General features: G+C 43.1%; 1 protein-coding gene across 5 annotated transcripts in view; it reads left to right on the forward strand.

Annotated features, from left to right (window-relative positions):
* Positions 1 to 20,180, forward strand: part of diaph2 (diaphanous-related formin 2) — a 539,224-nt gene that overhangs the window by 30,056 nt on the left and 488,988 nt on the right. For all 5 annotated transcript variants that reach the window (XM_080774225.1, XM_080774228.1, XM_080774227.1 and 2 more), the window contains 2 exons: positions 5,384 to 5,488; positions 11,099 to 11,119. In XM_080774225.1, the coding sequence (XP_080630351.1) occupies positions 5,384 to 5,488; positions 11,099 to 11,119 (126 nt within the window). The remainder of the gene's footprint in view (positions 1 to 5,383; positions 5,489 to 11,098; positions 11,120 to 20,180) is intronic.

Consider the following 20,180-nt stretch of genomic DNA (forward strand, 5'->3'; position numbering starts at 1 on the left):
CGTGACACGCTCCATATATAGCCAATACAGAATTAATTATAGATGTTGATTTGACCTCCATCAAACCCTGTACACTCAGCGTCTTACTGGTATCTTTGTTATATCTGTATGTGTTTTCATAACTGCTCTATTAAAATTCTTTGTCAAGTAACAAATATAGCTGATTGCTACTTTTGTAAACGTTTTGATAATGTTCGCATATAATGACAAGCCCATAATGGAAACATCAGGTTGAGTGGTTAAGTCTGTTTGCAGGTTTTATAAATATTTAAGCAATGAAAAGTATTAACAAGAGCTTGTGACTAAATAATACATTTGATGGAATACAGGTTATTTTTTTACCTGGAAATGTTTTGGACACGATTCAAGGTTTTCGTCTGACGGCGGAAATATTGTTTCTTTAATTGATTGTTATCACAGTACAACCTTGCATCTCTCCAACTTGCTCCAAATTAAGGGACGGCCCATGGAGTAGAAACCAAACCACCTGCTGTGCAGTAATGACTAGGGAAAAGTGTTGTTCTGCTTTGAGAAAGTATTCCGCCACACATGAGGCTCAAAGGCCTACTAGCAGACATCCTACTGATAGGTCATCCAAAGGTGCACATAACACTGTCTCACGTCTCAGTGGTTGGTGGGTGAAACTTGAAGAACTCTTGTTAGTGTTTTTGAAGCCAACAGTGGGTGAGGGGCGATGTTAAACTGCAGCCGAGTTGAAAAATATCAACCACTTAAAACACGGTTATATATTAATAACTAATGCTAAACGGAGATCCTCGCCCATTCACTTATATGGAGTTGCTCTCCCAGCACATAGTCATACTACCTTCTATTTTACTTGTGCCCCCGGGGGTCTACACTGCACTTGGCCCCCTCTCCCCCGCCACACTAGTATTTCTCAACAGTGGCGATACAGCCCCCTAGGGGGCGTTCAGAGAACTTCCTTTCATTACTACTGCAGTCGAATGAGGCACGGTTTGTGAATTGTGTGTAGTGTTTTAAAAGGACGATGAAGGCTGATTGGCCCATGTAGCTGTACAGTACAAGTGTTGAATGGGATTCGTACAGGTGGAAGCATGTCTGGGAAGATTTAAAGCCAATTTATACTCCGTAGTACACTGCTCTACACTCAAGTGAAGTCTGTATAGCAGATACACAATGCATCACGACGCACAGATTAGGGATGTTGTGCACTTCTTTCAGCACTTCTTGGATTATGTGTCCAACCTGTGTGTGTGTGTGTGTGTGTGTGTGTGTGTGTGGGGTGTACTGTGGCCGTGCACATGCATGTTCCCTCCTTGGACTCTCCAAGATGTGTGCCACCCCCTGCATCAAAATGCATGACAGTAAATTAACTGATGAAATCTCCAGGTCGTCTCATCTCGGAGACTGTGTGTCCATGGACTCTTAACCCATTTAGGCCTGACCTCAAAATGAATAAAAAATCTTCTAAATCTTCCAATTTTTATTTTCACGATTTTTCAAAAATAGATAGCTATTTTTCATGTTTAAAACACAAAGGGGTTCCCGCCCAAAATGGGTTAATGCGTGCATGGGGGGGGGGGGGGTGTAACTGTGATGACAGCGAGACAGGAAGAAATACGGGCTGTACGCACCAGTTTTACATCATGGTTTTGCCTGCGGCGGTACCCCCTCCACCGGCCCTCGTCGGACACGCGTGACACCACAATCTCTTTCATTAACATTCAGACTGGGGGGTAGGGGGTAAAACATGAAGCAAGGTGACCGGCGGGAAACGGTCAGACAGTCCTCTCGTCCGTTCTCTCTCTTGTCATAATGATGACACAATAAGACACACTTTCTTTGTATTCAGCCATTTCATCTTTCATCTTACACAAACATTAAATTCCCATTGACTGAAAATTACGTCATATGTGTCTGATCAAATAGACATTATTATGATGTACGATGATAAGAGCGCCCCTCACTTCACACGGGTGGGATTTTTCTTTTACCAATGCACAAGCTCAGTCATGGATGTGTCCCGATTCCTGTGGCAGATTCTACAAATGCCTTATAAATCAGTAGTTTGTCACTTTCAAGATTTTTCATAATGTGCAAAAATGGTAGATGTATTGTACAAGCTTGCATCACAACAAAGTGACACGCTGTGAGCTTGTATGTCTGCTATTTTTGAATTGCTAACGGTAAAATCTAAAATGACACAGAACCTTTAACCGTTTTAATGGGTTAACATTCAAGTTCCATGAAAATGCTGGTCTTGATGAGTCATTTAATTTGCAGTTTGCGGATGTCCCTGTGAATTGTCTTTCATTTACAGTATAAATATATTTTTTAATTTGTGTAACCTATTTTTCACCTGGTGCCAATAGCCTAAACTGTAATCCTGGGCGCTACTCTCCCTCTGCCAACCTGGGGAGAGCCCCAAACTGAGCTCATGCTTTCTTCAATGGATGAGGAGTGAGCATGGGGGGGGGGGGGGGGGAGTTTCCCCGGTAGGCCGTAGCGCGTGGAAGGAACACGTTATTCCAACCAGTTCCTTTGCAGGAGGAAGCAGTATAGAGACCAGGATTACTTTGTTTTTTTGTGAGGGTACACAGGGAGAACATGTAACTCCACACAGAAAGGCCCTTTCACTGATGACGCGGTGGGGAGAACACGCCACCTGCGCCCATTGTGTCCACGAATCGAACCCAGGCCTTCTAGCTGTGAGCCGACAGCGCTGCCATTTTAGTTTTATATTCACTGTTGGGAGTACAGTATATAGTGTTGCAGTGCAGATGGGCATAGTTTGAGATTTTATGCCCCATTGCCAGGGTGAACAGTCGCAATAATAAGCTCCTCTGTGATCCTTCAGCAGTTCCACTCTACACACCAGGACATTAAAAGCAGCGAACAGGAGAACTGCTACTGCATGTGTTGCCTCACACTCTCCCATGAATCAAACTTGGTGAGCAGTGGACATAATAATCGATTTGTCACAGTTGAGGCAAAAACAAACTGTTTTTTAAATTATTTTTACTCCTCCCAAATACAGTTTTTCCTCGTCGCTTGGCTTGTGTCCATATCTATTATTTCAGCTGCAGACAGTTATGATGGTAGCCATTAATTATCCCCGTCGGTGCACGGAAGCCTGCGAATGCCCAGCGGCCGCAGACTGGCCGGGGCCAGCGTTAGGCGGCTTTCTCTGGCGCACATACAGTCATACACTGACCATCTTACGCATTGTTCCTCCTGGCTCTGCTCTGTGGGGTCGTCTCCCACAGTGGCAGGCAACTTAACATGAATGCTGATTCGAGTGAAGGCGAGACAAATCCCGAGGCCGATTAGCATGAGCATCTGCTAAGCAGAGGTTGGCAGACACGAATGAGACAACATGAGCATGTAACATATTTCCTGATAATTCCATTCTCTCTGATACGGGCTCTGGTGTAGTCGTTTCAATTACCCAAGCAGCCTATTCGGAGATATCTTGGGAGTCCTTCATGCAGCATATGAGGTTATAATTAATAATAGACTATAAATCATTTTGGAGTCAGGACATGGAGGGCTCATTCCTCCAGTTGGCCCCTGATGATTGTCTGCACCCCAACACCCCCGCTCTACAACATAGTCTTTCTTCTCCCTGACACGTTTCACCTCCTTTTATTGAATGTCAATTAAGCAGACAAATTAGCTGGGTTCAGAGATTAATTAAAAAGCCTGCAGTTTTTTACCCCTAAAAAACGGCCAATTGTAAAAGTTTCAGGTGCATTCCCCCCCCCCCCCCCCCCTCTCACCCTGTGCCCCAAAAAGGATGTTAATTTCGTTCTAGCTCTGAGGGTATGTACTGTATACTGGAGGAAATGTATATGGAGGAGCCCCTGGATGGAACTTTTGCCGGCACTCCACACACAGATAAATGAAGCCAGCCGTGTTTAAACCAGATTAGTGGAAGCACAAAGTCCAGACCATTATACCATCTAGTGTGGCATAAGGTTCATTTATCAGTTCGATTTACCAGGCTTCATGCTGGCCACCTTCGCAGTGAATCACGCGGCGCGGACTCTGCTGCCAAAACACATCAGTGAACAAAATAACACATTATCCTCGTGGCCGTCCAGCAGAGGGCAGCATGACTCTGCAAGCATCACGGCAAACCTCACTGTAAAAAAACAAAACAGGGCAGGGTGTATTTCCCCCCCCCCCCTTCCTTCTTTTCATTCTCTTTGTGTGAGAGTGCTCCTGATAAACACCCTCCCCTCCACGTAATCATCATGTCATTCCCTCGCTTTTAGTGGTCTGTCCGGCCTTCAATCACTCCCCTCATCAACCTCACATGAAAGGCCTCTTTTGTGATATAGAATGAAAGTACAGTACTAGTCTATGGCATGAAGGTAATACTCCTAATAAGACACAGATCATGCCGGCAGTATCTGGTTCATGTGATCACAAGGCTTCAATCTCATCTCATCTCATCTACACAGTAGGGCCTATAGCCTCTGCTGCCATCGTCTATCCAGGGGTTCCCAAACTGTGGTGCGTGCACCCCTTGTGGTGCGCGAACGCCGTCTAGGGTTGTGAGTGACATGAAAAGGGTAATGGCGGTTTTATGCTGTTATTTAGCGTTAGTGTTAAAATCCGGTAAACCGTAAGGATATGTATAGAGCAGCTGTGAGAGTATACAGCAGCTGCATGTCTCAGTGCAGTGACGTTCTGTGATTATTTGCCATAATCATATTAAAAAATTAATCATTTTCGGCCAAATACAACGAGACTTAGCACTGGGCGGTGCGTCATCTAGGTCAGGAGGTAACGGGGGGTGCACGGCCAATAAGGTTTGGGGACCACTGGTCTATGTCAAATGGTTGCTTTGTGTACATGTCGCATGGCGTGTTGCATGTACAGTACATGTTGTCATGGCTAACATGAGCCATGACAACATGTAATGTAATCATCTCTCTCATCTCATCTCATCTCATCTCAACACGCCTGGCCATGGCGTGTTGCATGTACATTTTGTGGAGTTGCATCTGACTACTGGGTCAGCAGCCTTGGCTATCGCCTTTGTAATCCATTTGTTGTATTTATGGATGTATAATGGCTTGCTTTAGCTCTTTCTCTCTCTCTCTCACGCGTGCGCGCTCTGTGTGTCTCTGTCTGTATCTCTGTCTGTATCTCTGTCTCTCTCTCTCTTGTCCATACAGTAAAATCCTCAGTTAATCTATCCATTTGTAATTGTAACTGTCCTAATGGAAACAAATGGACCCTCAAGAGTTAAATTAAAACTTCTTTGTTGGGCATTCACATAATCAAAGTGGATATGAAGCGAAAAATGTGTACAGATACAGTGTTTAATGCGATTCTGCACTTCGATCCTCCAACAAACATCTCTGTGCTGTGTTCACTCTCGTCTCCCCAGGAGGACATGAACCTGAACGAGGATCGCAAAGCTCCTCTGCGTGGGAAGGACCTGAGCACCAAGCGAGAGATGGTGGTCCAGTACATCTCAGCCACTGCCAAATCTGTAAGTGAGGAAGGCCAAAGGGCCCTTTCTTTAGATCAACCCTTTGATCGTGTGTGTGTGTGTGTGTGTGTGTGTGTGTGTGTGTGTGTGTGTGTGTGTGTGTGCGCGCGTTCCATGTTTTACACTTCTTTGCAGTGTAGTATAGTTGTTAGTGGGTGGGATGAAATATCCTGACATTTTCCAACAACACTCTACAAAATAATGAGCTTTATAACCTGAGCCTCTGCTCTCTCTCTCTCTCTCTCTCTCTCTCTCTCTCTCTCTCTTTCTTTCTCTCTCTCTCTCTCGTTCTCGCTCATTGTGCTTGAGCCCCAGGTCTTTGATTGCCAGTCACCTCTGTGATTTTCCTCCCTTCGTCTCCTTTTTTTCCCTTCCTTTTCTGGGGTGTTTAATTCAAATGCTTTGGATGATTTGGACTGTTTACTCTGAAGTGACTTTTTTATATTTGGGCTGGGAATCGAGGTTTTTCATTAGAATCTGGAAGCCTGTCACTCGCTGCACAGTAATCTGGAACATGATGACACTTTCATCACTCTGAACCAATAACGGCAGTAAAGCCCAGTGCGTTTTGAGGGTAAGCCATGGGCTTTAGGGTGAATTCCCCTATCCTCTTTATGAAGGGAGGGCTACACACAGCGAGGTAGGAATCACATCAACACAGGAGAAGAAAAGTGACACCCATCGCTGCCGCTCTCTCAGTCGAATCCCTCCCCCCACCGCTCGGTCATTTGACATCATCATTTATTACCTTTCTCATTGTTATGGTAATTAACTGGAATTATTGATAATGATGATGATCAGAGATGATTGAATTCTTCACAGGCCTTATTATGCTTTGTGAGCACTGATATATTATTCAAATGAATAATGTCATCTGCAGAGGAAAGGACAGAAGGACAAAAAGAGATAGGCCTGTCTGTCAGCGGCAGCGCCCCTGCTATACACATTCTCCTCGCATGATGATTGAAGGTCCGCGCGTCGGCATGCACTGTGGGTGGGTGCACGCATACATACACAAAAGAGCTGCTATGATAGGAGAGAAGAACTTAACTATTTAAGCCGGGGGTCTTCAACGCTTTTCAGGCCAAGGACCCCTTTAGCTGAGCGAGAGATGAAAGAAGAGACTCCCACTACGTATTGAATAAAATTGTGTCGCTGTCGCTGATTATTAAACATCTTTCTTTTCGTTACACATTATATTTTCTATTAATATGTTTTTTTTAAACCACTTTAACCGTCAATCCTTAGTAAACTCCCGCTAGTTCTCCCAGTGCACAGGGAGACGCATACAATAGATAGGTAAGAGATGGACAGCCTGTAAGCTAACAAGAATCAATTCATGTATTTCAAGGTGTAGACCATGTTTAACCCAGAACCCTCACCGCGTACTTGTACTTTACAGTATAAAGTATTTGCAAGGCTCAAGCCAGTGCAGTGGGTTTAAAGGCTCAGAAAAGTACTGCTTTCGTTTAAACTTAAAATCCCCCAATTAGTCCTGCTTGGTTTAATTATCGCTGCAACTTTTTACTAACAGACTTGTGTTGTGGCACAAGCTCATTTCTTGATACAGACCAAGCGTGTTAAAGATTCAAAAATAACTTTGATATTATTTCCTATTAGAGGGTAAGGCTTAGACTGCTGCTGGTATGATCTGGTGGTCAATGATGAGACATTTAATGTGTACTAACTGACAGAATTTCTAATTTAAACAAATTAATTCAATTATATGCTCAAGAGTGTATGGCAGTGATGCATTTTCTAGATGCAGGGTTCATTCTGGCTTGCCTTTTTATTATATATTTTTTTCTTCTGCCTTTGAATGTCTGTCTAAATATCTGAGTTCTGTTTATTTGCCAGAGATGATTGCTGCATGGTAAGATCTGTTGTGGGGCAGGAGTTTTCCATCTTTGCAGGAAAACGGGAATTTTGCTACAGTTCATTTAACCTTTTCATTCATTCACACACTCTAAATCCACGGTTTCCTACTTGTTCAAGACTGGATCATTGTGTCAAAATCAAACATTTGACTTGAGAATGTTACTCATAGTGGTTCTGATAGGGATGGTTTTCAAGGTTTTTTTTATTTATTTTTTTACTTTTTCTACTGCAGTCATGAAAAGCAAAAGTGTGCACCAAGGTCAGCGAGCGAATTAGCGAATACCATCAGGTCCTTAACGCCAACACATCGATACTCCAAATCCATCTATTTAGACTTGGAAGTCCATCTATCCCCCTTAAGCTACAGCTAATGCAGACCGTGTGGACCTGCTGAGATTTCATCAGGGACCAAAGTTTAAATGTGTAAATATTGGTGGGCCAAAGAATATTCCCTCAGCGTCCTGTGTCCTTCACTTCCTCTCTGCCTCTACAGACCTGCTCACTTCCTCCCCACTCCCTGCTGAAGGAATATCATAAATCCATGAAATAACGTGTTTGCTTTCAAGGCTATTCCTTATATTTCCCTCCCTTCTATATGTGCTCATCTAGACTAGAGCATTAGCATGTTTACTTTAAAGACTATTTCTTTAAAGCTGTTAGGTTTTAGATAATAGTTGATTAGTAGTTGTCAGAAGTCTTAAAGAAAAGCCCCCCCCCCCCACACACACACACACCTCTAATAGTCTATCTTGTTGTCACCAGACAAGATAGAGAACACTCCCATCATGCTCAGTGGCAGCCGAGCACATCAACCTCTGACACTAAATGGAATGTCTTTTTCAAGAGACAAGTGTGCATTGACCCTGTTAATTTGAATATAAGGTGTATTTGAATGGAATCCAGTTCTTCTGCAAGAAGTGTGCACGTCCTTGACCTTGACTTTTTGCGTGAACTCTTTCTCTTTCCCTCTCATCACATATCCATTCTGTCTTTCAGTCTTTTTGCCAGTGTCATCAGATCTGCCAAAGCTGCATGCCTTTCTCGCTAATGCAATAATTTACTCCTCTCTAAGTGACTTTGCTTATTCTCTCGTCATGAGTGATTTTTCTATTCCAATTCAAATGTGTGTGCCGCAGTGTCTGTCTCAGAGGTTCAGGAAATGTTTGACGGCAGGGTCTTGGTAAGGGGGAGTGCTCTTTTGTTCAGCCGTTGCAAGACATTGGATATGACCAAAATACGGCACCTGTTCTCTCATTGAAACCTTGCAGTTCATAAGATAAGTCAGGCCCTTGTTGCAATGCCTTGTAGTTATAAGTGAGACATGGATGTATTTACAACTTGTGAAGGACAAGTTGTAAATAATACCCCTGCTCAAAATGAGTTGGCATGTCCTCAGTATTTAAAAAAAGATTCTCCTGAGTTATTTTATGTAGTGCTAGTGAGGCTGATTAGCGTATCATTGCTGTCGGGCAGAAACGGAAAGAATAACCATTGTTATTATTTAGTCACAAGCTCTAATACTTTTCATTCAATTGGTTGAATAATTGTAAAACCCACAGACTTAACCACTTGCAACCTGGCGTACCTGTTTTGGGCATGTCATTACAGGAGAAAGTGTTTAAAAAAGAGGCCACATTTGTCGCATCACATTGATCACAATGAGCAAGAAATATGGAGATAGCAGAAGGTTTCTGCCCGACTGCCACAATGTCACACCAGGCCATAACATAGCAACCTCAGCACTCTGATTACACTGGTAGGTAAGGTGTTAATTGTGTGCCAAATGGAAAGCTGTGATGTGAGCTTCCTACTCCCCCTCAAGCTCCTCCCTGGCTGTTCTGCGCTCAGTCTCAAGACAGTGTCTGTTCTTTAGGTAAAGCCGTACCAAAAAGACATTCAAATAATATAATCCCACTTGGGCTGGGCGATATGGGAAAACAATTCTAACATCAACATGCGTCTATTGATATTATGACCGCAATATCATGTAAAACGCATCATGTTGCACATCGGTTGTTTTCTCTATTTAAAAACAAAAACAAAGACAACACCAAGGCATTACCATTTGGTTTGATTGGATCGGAAATAGGGGGCCGATCACGTCATTTTCAAATGATAGGAATCGGATCGGGAGCCAAAAACGTGACCGGGACGTCCCTAGTATCAATATTATATCCATATCATGATATTAGACTGTAAATTGTCTGTGATTTGGGATATCGTTCTATTGTGAACTTATTTTATAAAATGTAAATATCGGATCAGGAAATATTGGTATCGGCAGATGCTCAAAATCAACTGATCAGAATCGGATCGGGAGCAAAAAATCGTGATTGGGACATCCCTAATTACCATACCATATTACCATATCCAAAATCACAGGTGATATCTAGTCTCATATCACCATATCGATATATTTCCCCAGACATAATTCAAAGACGAATGTAATTCCACCTCGTAACAACTTTTGAAGGAATGTCACCATAGTTGTCATTCCGTGTCAGCGTGACTCATCTCAAGGTGCCTGCTGTGATTATGCAGATGGTGTGAAATATCTCCCCAAAGTTAGACAATGACATGCCAGATTCATCGGTGGTCAGGGCGAACGAGGAGTTATGTTTCAAAAAGTAGCCTGCGCGTGATCAAGTGGCAACACATTTACGATTAAAATTGACTTTATGGCTGTCATAAACTTTTGGGAGAGTGACAGAGGGGGATGAAGCCGAGCATCAAATGCCCACAGAGTAGGAACATTTGAGAGGCAGTGTGGGTGTATTGGAGGGAGGGAGGGAGAGGGGTTGGCAAAAAGTGTGTATGTGTAAGAGAGAGAAGGGTTTAGTGACTGCTGCATTCGATGATCAACATGCACTGCCTTTGAAACATGACAGAGTGAGGAGCTGGGTTACAGATTAGAATTCATTTACTTGGCCGACAGTCACCCTCCCACTGTGAAACAAGCACCATAGTTGCTGTAATAAAATAAAATAAATTGTTTGTGTATGTGTGTGTGTGTGTGTGTGTGTGTGTGGGGGGGGGGGGGGGGGTGGAGCATGGGGGGGTGGGGGGTAAACTCCCTCTCCCCCTCTATTGACAGATAACAAGGTTAAACTGCAGGAATCATGCTGACTGCATGGGCTCATGGTAGCTCCACCAGGAAAATGTGACACCTGAAGTCCAGCGCTGATGGCAGCTCATTGATTTTGGCCTAGGGAGACCTTTTGCAACTACTTTTGTCCACATTGTACACAGTTTCCTTCCTGGGGATGATTTGTATCAATCTATCAATTCCAAGGACAATAGGATTTTAGCCAGTTAATCATTTAATGAACACCCTTTTATGGGAAACGGCACACCTATTCCACAATCATTTTCACAGTGCATCTATAGATTTTACTGTTATGCAAACTAGTCATTATTATTCTCGACAGAATTGGCACAGTTCAAAATAAACGTGACAACTGTGACCATTTCATTATTAAGATAAATAAGGGTGTCTCCGACAATAAATGAATGATCTGACCCGTGCGGCTATACGGAACTCAGACACTCTCTTACACTGTGCCCTCAGCTGTTGGCTACTGTGTGTGTTGTAAGTTAGCTGTGTTGTCCATTTTAAATTGTTATTAGCTAATGCCTCTATATATGTTTATGAGTTCTCTGGCCTACTAATGATTGTGCCGTTTGTGTCTTTTTGCACATTAACCTCGCCTCTCCGCTGACCGCTGCATGCAGATATCTGGGAGCAAAGTTGCGGTAAGTAGCCCATTATTTATATTGTTTCTTGTTCCTCTTAAGCCTGAGTTATACTTAGCTGCGATCTGCACGCTCACACACAACGTGTTGTGCTGCCAAGCCTTGTGAATGTGAGCTTGTAGATCTGCTATTTTTGGTGTGTGTGCGCAACTAGGTATAAATCAGGCTGTGTGCAATCTGTCCTCATTCTCTATCCCTGAACACTAATGTATGCACCCCCACAACACACACATGCACACAGTCTCTCTCTCTCTCTCTCTCTCTCTCTCTCTCTCTCTCTCTCTCTCTCTCTTTACTTTGAAAATATGTACTCGACATAGTTCCAGAATGCAAAGTGAGATCATTTTATGGCTTGGACTTTTTTTCTTTTTCTTTGGCCTTGATCCTTCTAATGGGCTGTAATTTGGAAAGGCTATAAATTGCCAACACAATTCCTTGCATGTAAATGCTTTCGCAAGCTCTCAAATGAGAGATTTTAAAATGATACAGCCTGAAAATGAACTGGGAAGCTTCTTTTGTTGTTTTTATTCTTTTAAGATCGATTGCAGTCTAACACCTATTAGCATTTGAATATTATTATACCAACGATGAGTGATAGTTTTTTCACAAATAACCATAATCTGCAATCTAATCTGTTTATTGGAACATTTTGCATCTAAATGGCATTCAGCGTGTTCATTTTGTCTCTGAGACGGCACTTACACTGAGAATATACTTAATATGGCTTTTTGGCACACACACACACACACACACACACACACACACACACACACACACACACACACACACACACACAAAAAAGCTTATTGAGCAGTGGAAAAGATATTAAGTTCATTTTTCCTCCTCCATATAGAAATATTGGGCTGCTTTAATTTAGTGGCGGTATTCTCTGCTATATATTTGAATTAGTTGCCAAACAGCCCTGTCTCTGTTCCACAATATGAAGGCATGTCACCTCTGTATCACAAATGCACACTCTTGTTTTTGTTGTTGCTGTCATTTCTCTTTCCCTCCCACTAGCTTTGCAAACAGCCCCAATAATCTTTCTAAATATACACGGACAACACACTGCCAATATTTCTTCATTTCTCTGTGCTGTAATGCAGCAATTGCAGATTTGCTCCATCAGGTTCTCACAAAGTGGCACCACTATTGCCTTTGTAAAAAAAAGCCAGACCTGATTTCTGAGGGGATTTTAGGAAAAAGCGCTCCGTTATTGCTTTTGCGAGCATCGAATTGTCACATTTAATGGCGTTTCATTGCTTCTCGAGAGGTTCTTAAGGATTACGGGGAGAGACTTTAGGGCTTAAAGTGAACGAGGACAAGGTAATGCAGCCCACTGTGACCTGGCCTCTGCTCTGCCCAGGCACCCAGACAAACCTCATGCTTTGAGGCGTTTTAGAGAGAGACGTTTTGTATCGATTGCTTCTTCTGCCTCTTTGTCAGACTGGTCTTTTGTGCTTGGTTATTTCAGCAGGAAGAGTGTTTGTTGGCTAGACTTGTATGGAGCTGGCTGCTGGACACAGACTAGGTCTCGCTCGGCGGCCGTGGCCTCATTGTGCTCAGTAAATGGAATATGACAAGAATTACCCCGGCCTGTGGCCACTCATCCACAATGTGAAGGCCTACTTTCAGAAGTTCAGCAAACCATGTCAATGGGGTGTCAAAGACCGTCCCGTTATCAAGAACTTTCTTCAAACTCAAGAGGGTTCCGACTATTCACCCTGACCTCTGTGACCTCTGTCAATCTTGGAACTGTAGCTTGCAGAGCTGACGAACGTAGTGAAAGCGGCAACCTGTCAGTCTTTAACTCAGGAAACTAAAGAACCGGGGGGAGAGCGTTTAGGCTGGTTAGACGGTCGTGGGTTACATATAGTACAGTCGGCTCCCTGCTTGGCTGGCAGATTCTCATTTTCACGCTGTCAGCATGCCTCGAAGGGAGGGAGCTCTCTCTGCACGGTGCTGGATGCTGGGTGTTGGTTAGGACTGTCTGTAGGGAGCTTGAAACATTCACTCCTCCGTCTCGTCCATGACATTTCTCTGGCACTTACCCCTCCCCAGGTGGAGAACGATGCGGCGAGGAGAGCGCTGTGTGCGAATTTTCTCTAATCCAGTCTGGCCAGCATGCTTGTGTGTAACACCGCTAAATCTCACATGCCCCCCCCCTCTCCTCACCTCCTCCTTGATCGAACATATCTGACTGCCGGGACACGGTCAGGACACCCACAGGTAGACGAGAGCCGCCCAGACGAGTCTAGACAGTTCTGCTAGGGGGCACAGCATTCCCAACAGCCCACTGACCAGCATGATGGCTATATCACTTTTAGTCTTTGTAAAAACCTGGGCCGGATTTACGTCACTGCTCAAGCGCCACGTTCCAACAGCGTTGCATCGACAGCTCCTGCAGAGTTATTGCGAGAGCTGCAGTCTTCCCTCTCCAACCACCACCATTGACCCACTCTGCAGTTCAGTTGACCTGCTGTGGCTTACAGACACACAGAGAGAGAGAGAGAGAGAGACCCTGTGTTGGTGGTGAGAGAACTATTTTTCGGCATGAGGCTGATTCTACAAAACAGTTTTCAGAAAAAAACTGTGTTGCTACAGTATGTATGAGTGGTTGTTCTCAAACATTTTCATGTCAAAGACCTCCAAAATTACTGTATATGTATTTGGTCACGGAACCCCGCCTCAAAAATATTTAGTTCCAGAAGCAAAGATTCATCTCACATCTCATAGCGTAGTATAGATTAGCTTGTATATCTGCAATTTTTGAATATCCAACGCTAAAATGTGAAATGACAGATTCCTTTCCGGTTTTAATGGGTTAAGTAGCAATATCACATTATAATCTAGATGAAGTGCCCCTCGGGGCACAGGTCAGGTTGTGGCCTCCTGGTGGCGCTATAATAGGCCAATGTCAAAAGGGTGCCATTTCTTCTTACACCTTGGATGACAATTGGATAATTTGAGGCATTTTGTTCCAAAAATGTGTTTTGCAAAAATCCACCTGTTGGTGTTGCTATAACAGGACAATGTGAAAAGGGTGGGATATATTCCTCAGCCTAGTAGGAAAGTGTGCAATATTTCACGTAAATTGCACGCTGCGTTCGTGATTTGAGGCTTTTAGTTAAAAACGGGCCAATCCTGCAAACTTTGAAAGCAATTATATATGAATTGCTTTCAATATGAAATATGAAATATTGGACATATCCGTCTTGAACACATGACTATAGAGATAATGTAACGATTGGTGAGATTTTTGGACAAAATCTGGAGAAGTAATATAAAAAAAAATATTTTACAAAAGTCGGCCGTACCCTATAACAGGCCGTTCTGGAAAATTTGGGTCAAAGGTTCATCGTTGGCATCCAGGGAGTGTGTGCAAAATTTGGCATCGAGTGCAAAACATAATCTCTCCCCATGCCTTCGGCCTGGTGGAGACAAAAATACTCTGTTTCCAGTAAAAGGCAACACTCAGGGTAAATGTACTTAGTTACTTTCCACCGCCAGTGTTGATCTCCAGACCACAGGGAGGTGATCAGTATCTACACTATATGACCGCCTGTTTCCACAGTAACATGCTGCCGGTCAGCTCTGAGATGCATGGTGGTGGTGATGGCAGTGTGTGTGTGTGTGTTTCGCACAGGGCCAGAACAAGCACTAATGCTGCTTCTCCATGCATCATCCTGAACAGTATGGTACTGTACAGGATGACATTGGCATGCATCTGAACCTGTGTGTTCAGCCTGCTTTGCGTTTTCCATGAAACAATAGACCTGTTGATCGCAAAAACTATGTGTTATCGTGAGTTGTGAGTTTGCTGTGTGTTTTGTGTGAGGTGTGCTCCTGTTGGCGTACCTGTAGTGAAAGCGCATTGATGATAGAACAGCGTTTCAGCCGGCGTGCAGTAAGCCGTGACAGGCATGAAAAGCGAAGGAAGGCATGAAGGTCAGTGTCGAAGCAGGAAATGGTGTCACTGTATTGCATAGGAGGATTTCATTTTCATTAACTTGCACTCGATGCAAGTTGCATGTTACATGACCTTTTTTAGATGAATGGTTGTTTTTGTTTGCATGTGTATCACCGTAGTTCAACACCAAGCAAGGTAACCTTGCAAATGCCCCTCCACATTCTAGTCTAATGCCCAAGGTAAGAGGCACAATTCAGAGCTATCGTCATTGAGCCAAAGATGCGCTTCTCCCACCTCTCCCGTGTCTTTGTTTTTTAGTTGGCTCTGCGAGAAAATGGCTGTATTCCCAAGCAAATGAGTGACTTTCACATTTTGTGTGTGCGACACTTCTTTAATTGGTTGACTTTGTACACTACATGCGGTCACCTGATGCTTCAACTCCTGCTCGAGGGACAAGGAGAGCAAGAATATATGTGATTAATTGGGCTAGAAGAGTCAAAGTCAGACAGATAGAGACACAGAGCGGAAGAGAGTAAATGTATAAAGGGAGAGATGGAAGTACTCTGGGTCTGTCCTCGCTCTGCATGCCAAGAGCTTGTGAAGGACCTTAAAAAGTGTGTAGACTGAAAGGAAATTAAGCTTTCCTTCATTCCCCTCATTACCTTCCCAACCAGCACGCCTCAAAATACTTTTTGTTTCAAACAAACAAGATTTGATGTGGCACATGTCCTTGGTGCTTAAGCTTTAAAAGAACGGCAATGAAAAATGAATCGATAGACTGTGCCGCCCTGTGCCCTCTGCAAGTGTTGTTCACCATTAGACTCCATCTGAAATTAAGATCAAGGAAACGTGCTGTAGAGGGGACATTGTAAAGCCTGACCTGATTCTTTGTCCTGCATTGAAAATAGTTGATCTACAAGCTCACAACGTGCCACGCTGCAACTTGCTGTCATGCTGTGATAACTCTCTACTTTGATGGGTTGAAATGTGGAATAATTTCAATCGACATTAAAAGTGATCCAGAGCACAGATAACAAAGAGCATGTTTAGCTTATACACTACATAGAGTTTTCAGACACTTTCAAGTTTGTTTTCAAGTTTCAAGTTTTTCTCTCAATCTACACAATGCTCCACAATGACAAAGTGAAAATCGTTTTTTGGAGTGATTTGTAAACTTATTATTATATTAAACATAAAAGACACGGTTAAAGCACCTGACTGCCCTAAGTCTTCTTGGGAATGATTCTACAAGCTTAACATACATTTCTTCTGGAAGTTAATCTCATTGTTTTTGGCAGAATTATTTAAGCTCAGCCAGGTTGGATTGGGGAGTGCCGGTGTCCAGCCATTTTCAGGTCTTTCCGGTCCAAAGATGCATTTTTGGGGTCCAGGCCCTAAATCTGTCCCTTCAGGACTTTCATAGAGTTTTCCTGAAGCCACTCGTGTGTTTTCTTGGCGGTATGATTCTGGCTGTTGTCTTGCTGAAATGTTATCCTTCTCCCCAGCCTGAGATTGTATTATGTTTTTGGATTGCTCTATATTTTTATTTTTATTATATATTATAGTATATATATGTTCCCCAGTCCCTGTTGCAGAAAAACACCACACAGCATGATGCTGCCACCACCACCACCGTGATTGACTGTAGGGATGGTATTAATGAGGTGATGCTGAGTGACTGGTTTCCTCCATACAAATAGTTCAATCTTTGTTCATTCAGATGCCTTTTGGAAAGTTCCATGCAGGCTGTCTTGGGAGCAAACCCAGGGCAAAGCTGAGAAAGGCAAGTAGCGCACTTTGGTGCGACAGCCTAGCTAACAACGCTGTAGAGTTCAAGACCTTGGTCCCCAAGTTGATGTTGGCTAGACTGTATTAGTGAGGATTTGGCCAGATGTACCCTATACCCGATTGTGCTGTTTGGCTGGGTGGTCAGATCTAGGAAGAATGTTGGCAGCATGAACACTTTCCATTTGAGAATAATGGTGCGCGTGGGCACTTCAGTGCTGCAGAAATGTTCTTGTATAGTACAGGATTCAGGAGCTCAATTGTGAGTGGCTTAATGGCGTGACAATACTCATGAAAAATTTATGCTTTTGCCTTTTTCCCCTGTGTATTGGATTGATGAGGGAGAAACCTTTGAATCCACCCTCGGCCTGGGGCCCATGACCCATCTTTTTGCAACCCATTTTGATAGCCTAGGGTGGCTCAGGGTAGAAAACAGAGTTAAGCAATTAAAATTGGGACTGACAATTAAAATGGTAAATGCAGCTTTGCCCTCTATGCCCTCTGTACCTGCATACCTGACAAACAACCTAAAAATGACCAGGCCCTGAATGAGAAACGGTGATCGGTGTGTGTTTGACTGTACCCTGTACCGATTACATTTCTGTTTGACTGTACCCTGTACTACTGATTGCGTTTCTGACAAAGTATTCAATCAAACCCTGAAACCTAACAAAATGTGTGTTTTCCACACCACCAACATTCATCTTCATGTACAACATTAAACATTACATTTTTCTTTTTAAATGTAATTGTTAATTTAAAAAAAATTAAACACCATTTTGCACACACAATTTAACCACTTTTCTCGGTATTTCATAATTGGCGAATATTTGGAGAAAATAGCAGATGTACAAGCTCACAATGCGTCAGCTTTTAGATCCATTTTCAGTGAAGTGAGTTGGTGTAGAGGGAAGAAAGGAGGGGGCCAAGTATAAACCACTGCGGGACCCCAGTCAACAAAGTATATAGCCAGGGTTTAATTCTGAAATGTCAAGTAGGGTCTTATTCATTCTCACTTTTCATCCAGTCTTTCATAACGGAAAAATTAGACCTCTCTGTCTGTACGAATCCAGTGAACTCATATTGGATTTGGGACAGCGAAGGGATTTGAATAATAGTGCTTCACAATTGAATTAAGCCGCATTGTGCTGCAAGTAGCCGTTTCTGCCTCAACGGCGTCTTGCCATATTGCAACTCCCTACCCTTTCAAGATCACCCTTCAAAAGCCCTCTTTGAAATCTACACAAAATGACCAAAGTTTCTAATCCAATATTGCGTCTCACATGTCACTTTGACCTACTTCTGCTTAACCTCAGTCGGGAGGGTTTTTGTGTTTGTGTTCATTACATGTGTAAGCTCCCAGGGTGGCGGACAGTGGGCTCCACCAGATTCATCAATGTCCTAGGCGTCTTCTGCGAGACTGTCATCCTGAGCAGCTCTCGTCCTCAGTCATGCAAGGTTGCCCTGACTGGTGCCGCTGTGGCCTTGCACAGACGTAGAGGTTTAGCCTGCAGAGAAGAACACAGGCTAACTGTGGCAGCATGAGGGAGGGAGGGACTGAGGGAGTCTGCTCCCAGCTCTTACTAGGAGTGACAGAAAAGCTCTTTTCTGTGTTTCCATCTGTTCCCCCCCACTCACACACTCACAGACCCCACACACTGCTGTGCCAGTATTTGATATGACTAGATAGTATTAGGAAATAGTGATAGCCTCTGGGTACAGGCCCCCTATTGCAATATGGCTTTAAAAAAAGAAGGAAAAGAAAATGTCAATTATGTTTTTGAAAATATTTGGCAATAACGACATGCCCAAAATTGGGATGACAGGTTGGTTAAACTGTCTCAATAATCTTATGATTAGTTTTTTCTTTTTCATTGCCTCTCTTTTTCAATTTGACCTCCATGGTATCCCTTGCGTCACCCACTTTTAAAACCATGTGTCTTACTAATTTATTGTTGGTGTGCTAGTCTAGTTATTATGTTTTGAAGGTTTGGTATGATGTTTCTGGACGTCAAACTTTAGTTTGAGTCTGCAAAGCCTGCAACCAATCCCACCGCTTGCAGCATGTTACTCCAGTGGCTGTTTGACAGCCAACAAGACCCGGTTGTCAAGAAGCTGAGGATGGGGGATGAAGATTGATGCAGAGTCGGGTTGTTTTATGATAGACTTTTGTAAGTATTGTTTACGAGTGGCAGAATTCTGCTCAGTATACCTTTTTAATACCTGACTTTAAAGAGACGCTCTCAGCCTGTGGAGCGATGCGATCGGTTTTGATATCAATAATATCCGTTCTTTTGATCAATCTCCACCCTGGGCACTGGGTGTTACTAATTGAAAGGGAGGAGAACTTCGTCCTGTGCGCTCAGGGTGTTAATTGCAAAGAGGGAGAGTCAAGTCGAGTATGACATTTCCTTTGCTAGTTCATAGTTCGCATTGGCAATACAAACATTTACAAAGTCAAAAGAATTACTCTTATTTTACCGGTACTGTGACCAGAACAGGAGCAGAAATATGATTGGATCACAATCGCTAATAAATATAAATAACACCTTTACACTATAAAAAAATTTATAATAAAATAATCTATTCATCATGACACAAAATAATAGGTTCAAATACCTCTCATCAGCCAACCACACAGTTCAAGGTTCAAAGATGTACTGTGTGCTTGCTCGCCCTTCATGACACTTTCTGAAAAACCTATGACTCTATATCAGTGGTGCTTTTTCCATGTCATGCCAAGCTTGAATATCTGCTATTCTTTGTAAGAATCGTGACTCACACACGTAGCTAAAATCTAAAATGACACAGATGCTTACCCGGTTTTAATGGGTTAAATACAGATCTTTCTAAAAGAAACTTCAGTAGATTGGATGGAGCCCGCACACCACAGGTATAAGCAAGACGTTCTTTATTGAAATACTGGCAACGTTTCGATCTATTTGATCTTCATCACGTCATGTGAACATACACATACAGGGACAACGCTAAAACCATCTCGACCCTTTGGTGTGTTTAGGGCTTATTACAGTACGTACGTTCCTGTTTTCTGCATTGCACACAATGTCCCCACTCGTTCCCTGGTCGTACTTCTCTTAATTACATTTTTCAATGGCAGAAACAATCAGCCGGATCTCGATACTTTAAAGGGAACATGAAAGGCTAGAGTCAGTGGAGTGGTCACTGACGTAGGCTGATAGCTTCTCTGCCTTACATTGTTTTCGCAGATAAGTAAGTCTGGGACCGAGGCTAGCTAGGGGTAATCCGTACAATGAGTCTCCATGTTTGTGAGGGAGAGCAGGCAGAAAAATGTTTGCTTTGAAGAGATAGGTTAGCTGTAGAGGGGAGTTGCACCACAGTTCACAC

Source organism: Protomyctophum bolini (genome assembly GCF_963924005.1).
Source record: "Protomyctophum bolini genome assembly, chromosome: 10".
NCBI classification, from domain to species: Eukaryota; Metazoa; Chordata; class Actinopteri; order Myctophiformes; family Myctophidae; genus Protomyctophum; species Protomyctophum bolini.